The following is a 17,513-nucleotide window of genomic DNA, read 5'->3' as shown; positions in this document are numbered from 1 at the left end:
GTCTATTTCTGTCTTAAATTTGTTCAATATCCCAGCTTCCACAGCTCTTTGAGGCAGCGAATTCCACAGATTTACAACTCTCTGAGACAAGAAATTTCTCCTCATCTCAGTTTTAAATGGGCGGCCCCTTATTCTAAGATTATGCCCTCTAGTTCTAGTCTCCCCTATCAGTGGAAACATCCTCTCTGCATCCACCTTGTCAAGCCCCTTCATAATCTTATATGTTTCGATAAGATCACCTCTCATTCTTCTGAATTCCAATGAGTAGAGGCCCAACCTACTCAACCTTTCCTCATAAGTCAACCCCCTCATCTCTGGAATCAACCTAGTGAACCTTCTCTGAACTGCCTCCAAAGCAAGTATATCCTTTCGTAAATATGGAAACCAAAACTACGCAGTATTCCAGGTATGGCTTCACCAATAATCTGTATAGCTGTACCAAGACTTCCCTGCTTTTATACTCCATCCCCTTTGCAATAAAGGCCAAGATTCCATTGGCCTTCCTGATCACTTGCTGTACCTGCATACTATCCTTTTCTGTTTCATGCACAAGTCACCCCCAGGTCCTGCTGTAGTGCGGCACTTTACAATCTTTCTCCATTTAAATAATAACTTGCTCTTTGATTTTTTTTCTGCCAAAGTGCATGACCTCACACTTTCCAATATTATACTCCATCTGCCAAATTTTTGCCCACTCACTTAACCTCTTTATGTCCTTTTGCAGATTTTTTGTGTCTTCCTCACACATTGCTTTTCCTCCCATCTTTATATCGTCAGCAAACTTGGCTCCATTACACTTAGTCCCTTCTTCCAAGTTGTTAACATAGATTATAAATAGTTGGGGTCCCAGCACTGATCCCTGCGGCACCTCACTAGTTACTTGCCAACCAGAGAATGAACCATTTATCCTGACTCTCTGTTTTCTGTTAGTTAGCCAATCCTCTATCCATGCTAATATATTACCCCCAACCCCTTGAACTTTTATCTTGTGCAGTAACCTTTTATGTGGCACCTTGTCAAATGCCTTCTGGAAGTCCAAATACACCACATCCACTGGTTCCCCTTTATCCACCCTGTTCGTTACATCCTTAAAGAATTCCAGCAAATTTGTCAAACATGACTTCCCCTTCATAAATCCATGCTGACTCTGCCTGACCGAATTTTGCTTTTCCAAATGTCCTGCTGCTGCTTCTTTAATAATGGACTCCAACATTTTCCTAACCACAGATGTTAGGCTAACTGGTCTATAATTTCCTGCTTTTTGTCTGCCTCCTTTTTTAAATAGGGGTGTTACATTTGCTGTTTTACAATCTGCTGGGACTTCCCCAGAATCCAGGGCATTTTGGTAAATTACAACCAATGCATCCACAATCCCTGCCGCTACTTCTCTTAAGACCCTGGGATGCAAGCCATCAGGTCCAGGGGATTTATCTGCCTTTAGTCCCATTATCTTACTGAGTACCACCTCCTTAGTGATTGTGATTGTGTTAAGTTCCTCCCTGTCTATAGCCTCTTGACTATCCACTGTTGGGATATTGTTAGTGTCCTCTACCGTAAAGACTGATACAAAATATTTGTTCAGAGTTTCTGCCATCTCCATGTTCTCCATTACTAATTCCCCGGTCTCATCCTCTAAGGGACCAACATTTACTTTAGCCACCCTTTTCCTTTTTATATATCGATAGAAACTCTTGCTATCTGTTTTTATATTTTGTGCTAGTTTACTTTCATAGTCTATCTTCCCTTTCTTAATCATGTTATTTTAGTCATTCTTTGCTGGCTTTTAAAAGCTTCCCAATCTTCTGTCCTCCCACTAGTTCTGGCCAGTTTGTATGCTCTTGTTTTTAATTGGATACCGTCCTTTATTTCTTTAGTTAGCTACAGCTATCTTTTCTCTTACACCCTTTCCTCCTCACAGGAATATATTTTTCTTGAGAGTTGTGAAATATCTCCTTAAATTACAGTCATGACTTTAGTTTTTATAGAAAAATTGTGTCTTTTTTTTTAATTTGTTGTAACCTTTAGGACCTGGAAGAGGAAGACGAGGACACAGAGGAGGAAGAAAAAGAGTTGTTTACGAACGCTCTAATTTCCGTGGTACTACGGGCTCACGAGGGCATTGCGGCCGACTATCCGTATTATGTGACGCCAAGACAGACGGTGAATCGCTATTGGTGCCGGGGTCGTTGGGGGCGGGGGGGCGATGGTCAACATCAGTGTCAAGTCAGTAATGGGTTGCAGATTCCCTCCCCTCCCCTCAAAATTCCTTACCTCAATAATGGAGACAAATGATACCGGAAGCAAGAACGCGGGGAGGAAAGGGAACTATTGGTAGAGGTGCTGGTCGCAAAGGAATTGGTTCTGAACATAAATGAGGAGAACTCCGTACGCCTGCAGCCCTGATAGCACACACCCTAAGCTGTCGAAAGAAGTGGGAGAGGAGATAGCAGAGGGCTCGTGTCACAATTTCTCAACGTCCCTTAAACATGCCAGTTGTGCTTTTACATAGAAACATAGAAAATAGGTGCAGGAGTAGGCCATTCGGCCCTTCTAGCCTGCACCGCCATTCAATGAGTTCATGGCTGAACATGCAACTTCAGTACCCCATTCCTGCTTTCTCACCATACCCCTTGATTCCCCTAGTAGTAAGGACTTCATCTAACTCCTTTTTGAATATATTTAGTGAATTGGCCTCAACAACTTTCTGTGGTAGAGAATTCCACAGGTTCACCACTCTCTGGGTGAAGAAATTCCTCCTCATCTTGGTCCTAAATGGCTTCCCCCTTATCCTTAGACTGTGTCCTCTGGTTCTGGACTTCCCCAACATTGGGAACATTCTTCCTGCATCTAACCTGTCTAACCCCATCAGAATTTTAAACGTTTCTATGAGGTCCCCTCTCATTCTTCTGAACTCCAGTGAATACAAGCCCAGTTGATCCAGTCTTTCTTGATAGGTCAGTCCCGCCATCCCGGGAATCAGTCTGGTGAACCTTCGCTGCACTCCCTCAATAGCAAGAATGTCCTTCCTCAGGTTAGGAGACCAAAACTGTACACAATACTCCAGGTGTGGCCTCACCAAGGCCCTGTACAATTGTAGCAACATCTCCCTGCCCTTGTACTCAAATCCCCTCGCTATGAAGGCCAACATGCCATTTGCTTTCTTAACCGCCTGCTGTACCTGCATGCCAACCTTCAATGACTGATGTACCATGACACCCAGGTCTCTTTGCACCTCCCCTTTTCCTAATCTGTCACCATTCAGATAATAGTCTGTCTCTCTGTTTTTACCACCAAAGTGGATAACCTCACATTTATCCACATTATACTTCATCTGCCATGCATTTGCCCACTCACCTAACCTATCCAAGTCGCTCTGCAGCCTCATAGAATCCTCCTTGCAGCTCACACTGCCACCCAACTTAGTGTCATCCGCAAATTTGGAGATACTACATTTAATCCCCTCGTCTAAATCATTAATGTACAATATAAACAGCTGGGGCCCCAGCACAGAACCTTGCGGTACCCCACTAGTCACTGCCTGCCATTCTGAAAAGTCCCCATTTACTCCTACTCTTTGCTTCCTGTCTGACAACCAGTTCTCAATCCATGTCAGCACACTACCCCCAATCCCATGTGCTTTAACTTTGCACATTAATCTCTTGTGTGGGACCTTGTCGAAAGCCTTCTGAAAGTCCAAATATACCACATCAACTGGTTCTCCCTTGTCCACTCTACTGGAAACATCCTCAAAAAATTCCAGAAGATTTGTCAAGCATGATTTCCCTTTCACAAATCCATGCTGACTTGGACCTATCATATTACCTCTGACATGACATCCTTAATAATTGATTCCATCATTTTACCCACTACCGATGTTAGGCTGACCGGTCTGTAATTCCGTTTTCTCTCTCCCTCCTTTTTTAAAAAGTGGGGTTACATTGGCTACCCTCCACTCCATAGGAACTGATCCAGAGTCAATGGAATGTTGGAAAATGACTGTCAATGCATCCACTATTTCCAAGGCCAACTCCTTGGAGTGGAAAGTAGCAAATGTAAGACCTTCTTTATTCAAGAAGGACGAGACGGTTAAACTGGGTAACTATAATCCAATTAGTCTCGTATCAGTCGTGGGCAAAGTCGATATTAACCTAACTCGTCTGGTGAGAACGGTGCAAGCACTCGCTTCGCACCCCGCCCGTGGAGCGTAAAATGGGTAGGGTATAAATCGGGCATCCAACCCAAAGTCGCCCCATTTCCACCCATTGCCCGAGCAAGTTAGGTTAAAATCAGGGCTTCAGAATCCATTATTTGAGATAGATTTAGTGACCATTCATAGGTTAATCAATGACAGCCAGTGCAGAATTGTTAAGTGAAAGTCATTTTGACAAATTCAATAGTTCTTTCAAGAGGTGACCAACAGGATTGATAGAGGGAATGCAGTAGGTGTAATGCATGTGGATTTTCAGAGGGCATTCATCAGTAAGGTGTCTCACAAGAGGTTTGTAGGAAAATTTAGACGTATGGTACAAGAGGAAATGCAGCAGTAGGGAATGAAAGTTGGCTGAAAGGCAGAATTTAAAAAAAAACAGAGAATGCTGGAAATCTCAGCGGGATTTGTGGAGAGAAACAGAGTTAACGTTTCAGGTCAATGACCCTTTGTCAGAACTGGCGAAAGTTAAAAATTAACGGATTCTTAAGGAGCACTGAAAGGGGGAGGGGAGGAAAGATCAAAAGGGAAGGTTTGTGATAGGGTGGAAGACAGGAGAAATTAGAGAGACAAAAGGGATGATGGGCCGAATTGAAATGGTAATGGCAGAAGTTAGAAAAAGATGAGTCTAGCTAGGGTGCAAATGGCCTTGGGAAACAGGGAGAGAGAAAAAATCCGTAAGATCGGGGGAGGGGTTAAAAAAGAAAAGGAAGAAAGGGAGCAGAATATGGGCAGAGGTTGTGGTCTGAAATGTTATGGACAGAATGTCAGCCTGATTTACCGATTGTAGCCCCAGTGCTCATATCATGGATGATACTGATTTATTTTTAATTGTCATGGTTCCCAGGTGGTCCCCAGTGGTGGATTCGTCACCATCAATGTCTCCTTCACCCCACTCACACTGACTGGAGTGGGAGCAAGTGAAGAGTGTCAGGGCTTTGCCTTCGGATATCTCGGTCTAGACGAGCAGGTGATGTACCGTTTCCGTTAAAGTAGGGAACATCACGTAAAACGTTCATACTCGAAGAATCGCAGAGAGAATGACAGTGCCCTGAAATTCTGCAGTGCGAATAGCAGGGTCCCCTGCGTTTATCATGAAATTCCTTTTGCCGCTATTTTTTATCCATTTAACACTTCTCCCAAAATAACTGACAGCAAATTAAGCATTTGTGGGGCTATATTTGTGTAGTGTAATTCCAAGACAGTATCTTCTCCCAATAAGTGTACAACCCAGAGAAACTGCAAAGAGTAAAAATCCACAGAAGCCACAACAGGTCTGTCGACACCTGCAAAGAGAAGGTTGGCACCATTCATTAAGTGCTGAGTTCTGACAATAAGAGTGAAGATACCAGTACATTCATACATAAAATTCATAAACTACGAGCAGTTTACTAAATATGAAAACTTTTCATCCCATGGATTAACACTTTGTTTTTGTTGTAACATCATGTTCTTCCCTTTTAATCATTCCTGGGATGTGAGTGTCGCTGGCAAGGCCAGCATTTATTGCCCATCCCTAATTGCCCTCGAGAAAGTGGTGGTGAGCCGCCTTCTTGAACCGCTGTAGCCCATGTGGTGAAGGTGCTCCCACAGTGCTGTTATGGAGGGAGTTCCAGGATTTCGATCCAGCGACTATATATTTCCAAGTCAGGATAGTGTTTGACTTGGAGGGGAACTTGGAGCTGATGGGGTTCCCATGTGCCTGCTGCCCTTGTCTTTCTAGGTGGTAGAGGTCGCCGTCGTAGAGCACTCACTCCTACTGGACACAAGCATCCCGTTGGAACCAAACCCAGAATTCAGAGCCGAAGCTCTGGTCCCCACTTGCTGGGACTGTCTGGACTGAGGTTCAAATGCTGCACCTCCTGACTCAGAGGTGGAAATACTACCACTAAACTAAAGGCTTGCTCCAGGAGAACTCCCAGAGAAAAGAGCCCAACTGCTGCTGAAACCTCATCCATGCCTTTGTTACCTTCAGCCTCGACTATTCCAATGCTCTCCTGGGCCTCGTCCTTCCCTTTCTCTGTAACCTCCTCCAGCCCTACAACCCTCCGAGATCTGTGTAACCTCCACCAGCCCTACAACCCTCCGAGATCTGTGTAACCTCCTCCAGCCCTACAACCCTCCGAGATCTGTGTAACCTCCTCCAGCCTTACAACCCTCCCTATCTCTGTAACCTCCTCCAGCCCTCCCTATCTTTGTAACCTCCTCCAGCCCTACAACCCTTCCTATCTCTGTAACATCCTCCAGCCCTATAACCCTCCCTATCTCTAACATCCTCCAGACCTACAACCCTCCCTATTTCTGTAACTGCCTCCAGCCCTACAGCCCTCCCTATCTCTGTAACTGCCTCCAGCCCTACAACCCTCCCTATCTCTGTAACCCCCTCCAGCCCTACAACCCTCCCTATCTCTGTAACCCCCTCCAGCCCTACAACCCTCCCTATATCTGTAACCCCCTCCAGCCCTACAACCCTCCCTATCTCTGTAACCCCCTCCTGCCCTACAACCCTTCCTATCTCTGTAACCTCCTCCAGCCCTACAACCCTCCCTATCTCTGTAACCCCCTCCAGCCCTACAACCCTCCCTATCTCTGTAACCCCCTTCTGCCCTACAACCCTCCCTATCTCTGTAACCCCCTCCAGCCCTACAACCCTCCCTATCTCTGTAACCCCCTCCAGCCCTACAACCCTCCCTATCTCTGTAACCCCCTCCAGCCCTACAACCCTCCCTATCTCTGTAACCCCCTCCAGCCCTACAACCCTCCCTATCTCTGTAACCCCCTCCTGCCCTACAACCCTTCCTATCTCTGTAACCTCCTCCAGCCCTACAACCCTCCCTATCTCTGTAACCCCCTCCAGCCCTACAACCCTCCCTATCTCTGTAACCCCCTTCTGCCCTACAACCCTCCCTATCTCTGTAACCCCCTCCAGCCCTACAACCCTCCCTATCTCTGTAACCCCCTCCAGCCCTACAACCCTCCCTATCTCTGTAACCCCCTCCAGCCCTACAACCCTCCCTATCTCTGTAACCCCCTCCAGCCCTACAACCCTCCCTATCTCTGTAACCTCCTCCAGCCCTACAACCCTCCCTATCTCTGTAACCTCCTCCAGCCCTACAATCCTCCCTATCTCTGTAACCTCCTCCAGCCCTACAACCCTCCCTATCTCTGTAACCTCCTCCAGCCCTACAACCCTCCCTATCTCTGTAACCTCCTCCAGCCCTACAATACTCCCTATCTCTGTAACTGCCTCTAGCCCTACAACCCTCCCTATCTCTATAACCTCCTCCAGCCCTACAACCCTCCCTATCTCTGTAACCCCCTCCAGCCCTACAACCCTCCCTATCTCTGTAACCTCCTCCAGCCCTACAACCCTCCCTATCTCTGTAACCTCCTCCAGCCCTACAACCCTCCCTATCTCTGTAACCCCCTCCAGCCTTACAACCCTCCCTATCTCTGTAACCTCCTCCAGCCCTACAACCCTCCCTATCTCTGTAACCCCCTCCAGCCCTACAACCCTCAGAGATCTCTGCGCTCCTCCAATTCTGGCCTCATGCACGATTTTAATCGCTCCACCATTGGTGGCCATGCCTTCAGCAGCCTAATCGCTAAGCTCTGGAATTCCCTCCCTAAACCTCTCCAGCTCTCTCTCCTCCTTTAAGACACTCCTTAAAACCTACTTTTTGACCAAGCTTTTGCTCATCTGTCATATTATCTCCTTGGGTGGCTCGGTGTCACATTTTGTCCGATTACGCTTGGGACGTTTTTACTACGTTAAAGGTGCTAGAGAATGCAAGTTGTTTTTACTCAGGGCCCAACACAGACGGTCCAATAACCTTCCTGTATGTCTTGTGCATTGTCCCCAGGTGATGCTTGGGGTACCTGGGAAGGTGAGGCGAGCCCAAGGATTTGACACAGAGCCTTTACGTCTAGACTTCGAGGCGGTTGTAAAGCCTGCTTTGTGAGTACAACACTCTGGCTTTTGCCAACTTTATTATTTCTTGGGTCTCCCTGCACCACCCAGCATCTGTGGGCGAGAGGGCAGCGTACCGAGTCTGCTTCTCAGGAGGTGTATGAGAACAGCCTGATGATAAGTCTGCCCCTACCACCTCATTTATCTCCCCTTCCCTCGCCTGCAGTATTCATTCGTCGGACAGTAGAAGCACCCTGCGCGACCTTGCTGACGTGGCCATTCATTGTGAATGAGCGCTAATCGCAGGGGGACATCACAGCAGAGCCTGCTCCTCATCTCAGCTGATGGCCACATACTTTCTAGTCGAGGTCACTGGTTAGTGATCAGGAACAGGAGTCCTTCCTAACCCGGGACACTGAACGCAACTGTAACCTACAACACAATTTTATACAAAATAAAGATTTTTATTACCTCCTTTCATGTTCTGTTGAGATCAGTAAAGTTAGCCCAGATCAAGAATCTTCCTGGTCCGTGTGGCTCAGGACCAGATCACATGGTGCCTGTACACACGGAGCCATTAGGGAGAGTAGCTCTCCCCTCCCTTTATTACCTCTTCCCTTCCAGTCAAGTCCCTTCTGACACTCAGTAATTCTGTCCCTCGCCAGTGATACACCTTCAATCAGAAGCTCAGTGTGCTGGAGTTAAGTCGCCAGCCATTTAGGTTGTAGAATGTAAGGTATACACAGACTACAAGGACACAGGTGTACACACAACACAAAGAGTACACAGGAGGTAAGGAATACTGAGAGCAAGGGGGAGGGGTGCTACTCAGGATATGAGAGATGTGCAGAGTGTGAGGGGATCACGGACTCCAAGAGGCTCACAAGACAGGATAAAAGGGCTGTGCAGAACAAGGGACGGTTCTTGTACTTGCTAGTCACCATCTTTCTATCCCAGGTTAACAGTGGAGATGGACGACGACGATGAAAATCTTGTGTTTTATGCAGCTGCAAGCGACTTGATCCCAGATGGGCTGACTGGTGAGGTGAGTAAAAGTCCAACGTTGACTCAGATCTCTGGACAAGTCTCCCCCTTTAAAAAAAAATCTACCCTCCATTCCTCTCCTAAAGGCCCTGATTCATTGCTTGGATACAGTTCAGCAGATGATGTGGGGCCTCCTCTATCTTGGCCAAGCAACCTTTCTTGCCTATTGAGTCTAGACTGATTGGCAGCAGCCCTATTAACCACGGAATCACAGCTGAGGCTGATCATGCCCTTGTGCGATGTTCACGCATGCACTTTCCAGTCAGAGTCACTGGATAGCATTCAGGAGCAAGAACCTTGGCAGCATTGCCCCCTCCCCAACACAGGGAACATTAAGACGGATTGCAAAAGTTTCTATAGATATGTAAAGAGAAAAAGGTTAGTAAAGACAAACGTAGGTCCCCTGCAGTCAGAATCAGGGGAAGTCATAACGGGGAACAAAGAAATGGCGGACCAATTGAACAAGTACTTTGGTTCGGTATTCACTAAGGAGAACACTAACAACCTTCCGGATATAAGAGGGGACAGAGGGACTAGTAAGGAGGAGGAACTGAGGGAAATCCTTATTAGTTGGGAAATTGTGTTGGGGAAATTAATGGGATTGAAGGCCGATAAATCCCCAGGGCCTGATGGACTGCATCCCAGAGTACTTAAGGAGGTGGCCTTGGAAATAGCAGATGCATTGACAGTCATTTTCCAACATTCCATTGACTCTGGATCAGTTCCTATCGAGTGGAGGGTAGCCAATGTAACCCCACTTTTTAAAAAAGGAGGGAGAGAGAAAACAGGGAATTATAGACCGGTCAGCCTGACATCGGTAGTGGGTAAGATGATGGAATCAATTATTAAGGATGTCATAGCAGCGCATTTGGAAAGAGGTGACCTGATAGGTCCAAGTCAGCATGGATTTGTGAAAGGGAAATCATGCTTCACAAATCTTCTAGAATTTTTTGAGGATGTTTCCAGTAGAGTGGACAAGGGAGAACCAGTTGATGTGGTATATTTGGACTTTCAGAAGGCTTTCGACAAGGTCCCACACAAGAGATTAATGTGCAAAGTTAAAGCACATGGGATTGGGGGTAGTGTGCTGACATGGATTGAGAACTGGTTGTCAGACAGGAAGCAAAGAGTAGGAATAAATGGGTACTTTTCAGAATGGCAGGCGGTGACTAGTGGGGTACCGCAAGGTTCTATGCTGGGGCCCCAGCTGTTTACACTGTACATTAATGATTTAGACGAGGGGATTAAATGTAGTATCTCCAAATTTGCGGATGACACTAAGTTAGGTGGCAGTGTGAGCTGCGAGGAGGATGCTATGAGGCTGCAGAGCGACTTGGATAGGTTAGGTGAGTGGGCAAATGCATGGCAGATGAAGTATAATGTGGATAAATGTGAGGTTATCCACTTTGGTGGTAAAAACAGAGACATACTATTATCTGAATGGTGACAGATTAGGAAAAGGGGAGGTGCAACGAGTCATGGTACATCAGTCATTGAAGGTTGGCATGCAAGTACAGCAGGCGGTTAAGAAAACAAATGGCATATTGGCCTTCATAGCGAGGGGATTTGAGTACAGGGGCAGGGAGGTGTTGCCACAGTTGTACAGGGCCTTGGTGAGGCCACACCTGGAGTATTGTGTACAGTTTTGGTCTCCTAACCTGAGGAAGGACATTCTTGCTATTGAGGGAGTGCAGCGAAGGTTCACCAGACTGATTCCTGGGATGGTGGGACTGACCTATCAAGAAAGACTGGATCAACTGGGCTTGTATTCACTGGAGTTCAGAAGAATGAGAGGGGACCTCATAGAAACGTTTAAAATTCTGACGGGTTTAGACAGGTTAGATGCAGGAAGAATGTTCCCAATGTTGGGGAAGTCCAGAACCAGGGGTCACAGTCTAAGGATAAGGGGTAAGCCATTTAAGACGGAGATGAGGAGAAACTTCTTCACCCAGAGAGTGGTGAACCTGTGGAATTCTCTGCCACATAAAGTTGTTGAGGCCAATTCACTAAATATATTCAAAAAGGAGTTAGATGTAGTTCTTAATACTAGGGGGATCAAGGGGTATGGTGAGAAAGCAGGAAAGGGATACTGAAGTTGCATGTTCAGCCATGAACTCATTGAATGGCGGTGCAGGCTGGAAGGGCCGAATGGCCTACTCCTGCACCTATTTTCTATGTTTCTATGTTTCTACACCCTCAATTGCAGTCCCAGCTTAGCCCAGCAAACTTGTCTCAGACCTGCCATTCCTTTCTCACACTTTTGTCACATCCGTGCTTCCATTCCTCATGTTCTGCCCTTTCTAAACTTCAGTGCCCATATCCAGACCTGGTTGCCCATCACTCCGCCCTTGCCAACCTATTGAGAGCCACAGTACTCGTCCGCAATTGCAACCTCCACCAGTGCCTTGCCCCTCCTTGTCTCCACCACCTCCTCCAGTCCTACATCCCGCACCATCTCCACTGGTCCTCCGACTCTGGCCTCCTGTTCATTCCCCTTCCTCTGCTTCACCATCACTGGCAGAGCCTTCAACCACCTTGGCCCTCAAACCTTTCACCTTGCTCTCCCTATTTTTAAAAGCATCCTTGAAACCGTTTTACCCTCCTCTCCAATAGGCACCGGATTCTCGCTGGGCTACAGTCCCACCGATGGAGGATCTCCTTCTGTACCTCACCCAAGTGATCAACCGCTCTGCATGAACTTAACCAATGAGAGGCTGAAATTCCATTGGTTTCATCGGATCATAGAATAGTACAGCATGGAATGGGACCATTCGGCCCATTGAGTCTGTGCCGGCTCTTTCAAAGAGCAATCCAGTTAGTCCCACTCACACCGCTCTGTCCCCATATTCCTGCAATTTTTTCTCCTTCAAGTATTTATCCAGTTCCCTTTTGCAGGCTGCTATTGAATCTGTATCCACCACCCGATCAGGCAGTGCATTGCAAATCCTAACCACTTGTTGCGTAAAAAGGTTTTTCCTCATGTCGTCTCTGGTTCTTTTGCCAATCATCTGCCGTAACCCCAGTAGAAGGCCCTGTGGAATCTCAGCCTGGGTGTCGGAGGTGTGGAGGGTATCATGACCGAGCCTCGATTCTGTCCTCACACCATGTCCACATGTTTCCAGCGGGAGTCACTGTATAGCACACACAGCTTATTCTCTCCATAAAAACGCCTTTCCACCCTTATCTCCATCCAGATCCAAAGAGAAGTCCTGACGACGCGAGGCTTGAAGCTGACGAACCCCACTGAGACCTCTCTGTACTTCCAGTTTTTTCTGCAAAGACCCTTCTGTCTCTTGAATGTGGACCCCAAAGACAGTGTGAAGTCTTCCAACAGTGACCGGGAGGACAATACGGAGACGCTGGTGTTACACCCACAACAACACATGCATGTAAGTCTCGGGGGTGTACTGCAATGTTACCTGTAAAATGTTTTGGGGTGCCCAGCCCCTTTAAGGGGCTGTACGCCCCATTCACATATCTGCGCATGCGCAGTTTTTCCATTGAGAAACCAGCAAGCGGCCTGCGTAGGAGCTCCAGACAACTGCACAGCCGCACAGCTAAACAGGAACATTGGCCTACAGTGGCCTACAGTGTTCTCTTCATACTAACATAACAAATAGGACAGGAGTAGGCCATTTGGCCCCTCAAGCCTGCTCCGCCAATCAATAAAATCATGGCTGATCATCGACCTCAACTCCACTTTCCTGCCAGATCTCCATATCCCTTGATGCACCTAAACCCCAAATATCTATCTATCTCAGCTGTGAATATATTCAGAGACTCAGCATTCACAACCCTCGGGGGCAGAGAATTCCAAAGATTCACAACCCTCTGAGTGAGGAAATTCCTCCTCATCTCTGTCTTAAATGGCCGACCCCTTATCCTGAGACTGTGCCCCCAAGTTCTAGACACTCCAGCCAGAGGAAAACAACCTTTCAGTATCTACCCTGTCAATCCCCTTCAGTATGTTTCAATGAGATCACCTCTCGTTCTTCTAAACTCCAGAGAGTACAGGCCCATATATTGGAGATGGGGGTATGGAACTACAACCTTCTCTTCAAACCAAGCTCTAGAGTGTGATATGGTTCGGGTTTTTTCCCCTCAGTACCTCTGCCTTAAGTTTATAGCAGAGGTCCAGGAATTTCCTCCCATTCCGTTGCCGTAACCTTGGTGGAAGTTCAGCAGAAACCCAGTTTATGCGCATGAGGGGGTTCTGTCGCAGTTACGGCAAAGTTACAGTAACAGGGCGGGAGCAGCACCCGGTCACTGTTTCCAGCTGCAGAGTCACCTACGTACCGAAACCTCTGCCCTTATACGTGCTGTGTGTGTAAATTAGTACACCCAGGAGTAACAAATACTCCCTTCTCCTGGCATGTAGTACGCTCGCAATCATGTGGTCTGCTCACCACATTCTCCTGTCTCCTTTGAAAATGTCATGCCGTAAAATAAATATTTATTTACGAGTTAAATCATGCACAGAATTAGTGAGACATCACAAAACACAGATTGCAGTAAGAAAGGAGTTGCCTGCATATAGTACATTCCCCATTTCAGGCTGTCCCAAAGCACTCTACAGCCAAAGGATTGCTATTAAAATGGAATGACTGTTGTTTTGAAGGCAAACCTAGCAGACAATTTACACACAGCAAGGTCCCACAAACAGCAATGCAATAAATAACCAGTTCATCTGTTTCTGGTGGTGTTGACTGAGGAATAAACGTTGGCCAGGATACCAAGATACTAAAAAAAATTTACTACATGGAATCTAAAGCACAGAAACAGGTCATTCGGCCCAACTGGTCTATGCCGGTGTTTATGCTCCACACGAGCCTCCTCCCACTCCTCTTCATTGCACCCGATCAGCATAACCTTCTATTCCTTCTGACCTGAAACGTTAACTCTGTTTCTCTCTCCACAGATGCTGCCTGGCCTGCTGAGATTTCCAGCATTTTCTCTTCTTATTTCAGATTCCAGCATCCGCAGTATTTGGCTTTTGTCCTTCTATTCCTTTCTCCCTCATGTACTTATCTAGCTTCCCCTTCAATGCATCTGCGGTATTGGCCATTTTCTAATAGATCAAATCATTGCACAAGAGGATACGCAATGGTTGCCATAAATAAATGAGCGCAGAGTGGTTGAACTAGAGGAATATTGAATCATAGAATCATAAAAAGTTACAGCACGGAAGGAGGCCATTTCGGCCCAACATGTCCGCGCCGGCCGACCAAGAGCTATCCAACCTAATCCCACTTTCCAGCTCTTGGTCCGTAGCCCTACAGGTTAAGGCACTTTAAGTGCACATCCAAGTACTTTTTAAATGTGGTGAGGGTTTCTGTCTCTACCACCCTTTCATTCAGTGAGTTCCAGACCCCCACCAACTTCTGGGTGAAGAAATTGCCCCTCAAATCCTCTCTAAACCTCCCCCCAATTATTTTAAATCTATGCTCCCTGGTTGTTGACCCCAACCAGGGTATGGAGCAGTTGTGAGATGGTCACTACCAACGTTCCCACTAAGCTGGCAGCAGCCTAGAGCTCCCGCAAGGCCGCTCACCGGCTTTTCAATGGAAGCGAAAAAATTTGAATGGGCCGTGCAGTCAAAGAGGCCGCGCACACAAAAAAAATGTAAGGGAACATTGGTTACTACACGATGATGGAGGGTAATGCAATACCCATCAAGGACATTGGGCAAGTTTACTGTTGGGCTGCAACGCCCACTGACAGGCACACATTCCGTCCTGGTTTTGTTGCTGGGAAACTGGCCTTCAGAACAGGCTGTAGAGTTTCCCCCTTGCCCCCCCGCCCCCTACCCCCCCACACCTCAAAATGCTAGGAGCCGGTCGACTGAGGAGAATGAAAATTCAAGATTCGTAAAGTTAAGAGAATATATAGTTCGAATAGATTTGATATAAATTAGAAAAAAAGATGTTTATTTTAAAACTATATGACAGGAGGGAAATAGAGAGTGTTGAGTACAGGTAAGATGCTTACAATCTTTACTATATAATTTTTAAAATCTCATAATACTCCTGTGAAGCGCCTTGGGGTGTTTCACTCTGTTAAAGGCGCTATATAAATACAAATTGTTATTATAACATTATGTTGTAGGTGTTAAGTTTAGTGCTAATATTGCAGGAATAAATGTGATTCTGCAAATCAGCATATTTTAACAGTTGAATTTCCGGTGCCCCAATACTTTACACCATGGAATGGGAAATTTGCCTCACTGTGAGGGAGGGAAAACATTGTTCAATAATGTATTGACAATGTAAAGGCCATCTCGGTGTAGAGGGCAGAGCCACAAGCGAACCTCCTCCTCCCAGGAATCGTCCTGTAAAGTGCTTTGTACATCCTGAGGTGGTGCAATATACTGTATTAATGCAAGCCTTTCTTTCTTGTATGTGCATTGCTAGGCAATAGATGCATTTTTAATGTTGGTTTCACAGCACTGTTCTGATACAGTAGCGGGCGCTCAGTGCTGCACATGGCTAATCCCACATTACAACAGTGACTGCACTTCAAAAGTACTGCATTGGCTGTATACTGCTTTGGGATGTCCTGAGATCGTGAAAGGTGCTGTATAAATGCATGTCTTTCTTTCTTTTTAATGTTTCCTGGTACATCTTTGCAGGTCACCTTGGCATTCTGCACTTCCCTGGAGTTGCTGAGAATCCAGGAGAAGCGGTGGAAGAGGGAACGGAAACAGGAGTTTAAGCAGGACCTTGTGATTGAGTACAACAACAAGACGACACAGGTAAGGAGGAGTTCCAGCACAGAGACCTTTCAAACCCATCGCGTAATGTTCTCTGTCTTCTTGCCGAGGCCTCAAAAATAGAAACAAAATGCTGCTGGTATTGCATAGTGGGTTTTACCACACACTATGATTTTTGAGAAGGGTGTACCTGGAAATGTCTAAAAGTGCAAGAGGGCAGTGAATCCAGAGATGCAAGGGCAAGGGAAGTTGAGATGGAGATTAAAATGAACCAAGGGATATGAGGCAAAGTCTACATTCTTCAGCCACAAACTTTGACTGGGCTCGCTGCAGAAATGCACCTGAAACAGAGCTGCAGAGTTTAACAGGGCCTGTTCACAATGTTCGGTTCAGAAGCCTTCCTGATAACATGTTCCACTGGTCCATTTTCCTTTGTGTGAAATAGTTGTAACTGATTGGCCGATTTAATCTTCAGTTCAACGTGTCCCCTGGTATTTGAATCCTTTCCCATCGCGATTAATTCACCCGGAACACATTGATGAATTTAATTTAGATCACATCAAAGTGTGAAAGCCAAATTCCTTCCATGTCCTCAGATCTGGTATCCGCTTAATCTATGATGCACCCTCCGATTCTTCCTGACCGGATTGGGGATAAATGCAGAATCTTTTCTTTTGTTGTTTAATATAATAATATCTATATTTGCGGAATATTTATGCTATTAAGGAGATAGTGAGTAAAACCCTGGATTCCTCCTTACAGCTCATTCCCCTCCACGCTTACTTCATGCTGCCAGTCTTGGAGCTCTCCGCTGCTTCCGTCAATTTTGGTACCTGCTTGGTTGGACAGACCAGAATAAAGGAGATCTTCCTACTGAATAGGACAGGATCAAAGAGTTACTGGACTGCAGTGATGGGTGAGACCCCCCCAAATGCCTTACACCCACCGAGACGAAGACAGCCATCCATTTTATAATCGAGCGCACAGTGCTTGGTGTGGCGTGTTGCCCCAGCCTCCGTCACACAGTGGGGAGATGTACCTGATGCCCGTGTTTTATTGCCTTCACTGCTAATAGCGAACGCGCAAAATGTCAACCTTTGTGCCCTTTATAAATGAAAGATTTTGTAAGTGTGATTAGATCCAAGGGTCTAATCCGAGTGTAAGAGAGAAATCCACAATACACACACGGTCTCTGGGTGTAAAGGTTTGATGGTCCACAGGGCCTCACTCCGGATTTTCTTACAGCCACAAGAACGAATTTGCCTTCACTTACCGAAAGTGGATCAGTGACTCTCCTCTTAGAGAGTCTGTCCATCAGAACCCCTTGCTGTAAAACATTAAACTGCGAGAAAGGAGGATGAAGAGCTATTTCCTGTGGTGAGGGAGTGCAGAACAAGAGGATATAATCTTAAAATTAGAGCTAGGCCGTTGCAGGTGTGGTGTCAGAAAGCACCTTTTCACACAAAGGTGGATAGCTCATTAGGAGAGCCAGCACGTGGGGCAATAGGCCAAATGCCCTCCTTCCATATTTTAACTTTCTAAATAGCATGAAGTTGCTGAGCTTTTTGCTGGCCTAGACCAGACTGTTCCCCAAAGGCACCTCACAAGCAACACGAGAAGGAACTCTGCCCCAAACCTTTCCC

General features: G+C 46.4%; 2 protein-coding genes across 8 annotated transcripts in view; one reads left to right on the top strand and one right to left on the bottom strand.

The window, feature by feature from the left end:
- acaa1 (acetyl-CoA acyltransferase 1) overlaps positions 1 to 17,513 on the bottom strand; it is a 120,762-nt gene that overhangs the window by 54,228 nt on the left and 49,021 nt on the right. The gene's annotated exons all lie outside the window — the stretch shown is intronic.
- dlec1 (DLEC1 cilia and flagella associated protein) overlaps positions 1 to 17,513 on the top strand; it is a 214,727-nt gene that overhangs the window by 192,800 nt on the left and 4,414 nt on the right. For all 3 annotated transcript variants that reach the window (XM_070881759.1, XM_070881757.1, XM_070881758.1), the window contains 7 exons: positions 2,026 to 2,160; positions 5,055 to 5,177; positions 8,071 to 8,165; positions 9,075 to 9,162; positions 12,356 to 12,550; positions 15,790 to 15,912; positions 16,633 to 16,786. In XM_070881759.1, coding sequence (XP_070737860.1) covers positions 2,026 to 2,160; positions 5,055 to 5,177; positions 8,071 to 8,165; positions 9,075 to 9,162; positions 12,356 to 12,550; positions 15,790 to 15,912; positions 16,633 to 16,786 — 913 coding nt within the window. The remainder of the gene's footprint in view (positions 1 to 2,025; positions 2,161 to 5,054; positions 5,178 to 8,070; positions 8,166 to 9,074; positions 9,163 to 12,355; positions 12,551 to 15,789; positions 15,913 to 16,632; positions 16,787 to 17,513) is intronic.

Source organism: Pristiophorus japonicus, chromosome 5 (assembly GCF_044704955.1).
Source record: "Pristiophorus japonicus isolate sPriJap1 chromosome 5, sPriJap1.hap1, whole genome shotgun sequence".
Classification (NCBI taxonomy): Eukaryota; Metazoa; Chordata; class Chondrichthyes; family Pristiophoridae; genus Pristiophorus; species Pristiophorus japonicus.
The sequence above is the reverse complement of the archived record's forward strand: the minus strand, read 5'-3'. Positions and strand labels throughout refer to the sequence as shown.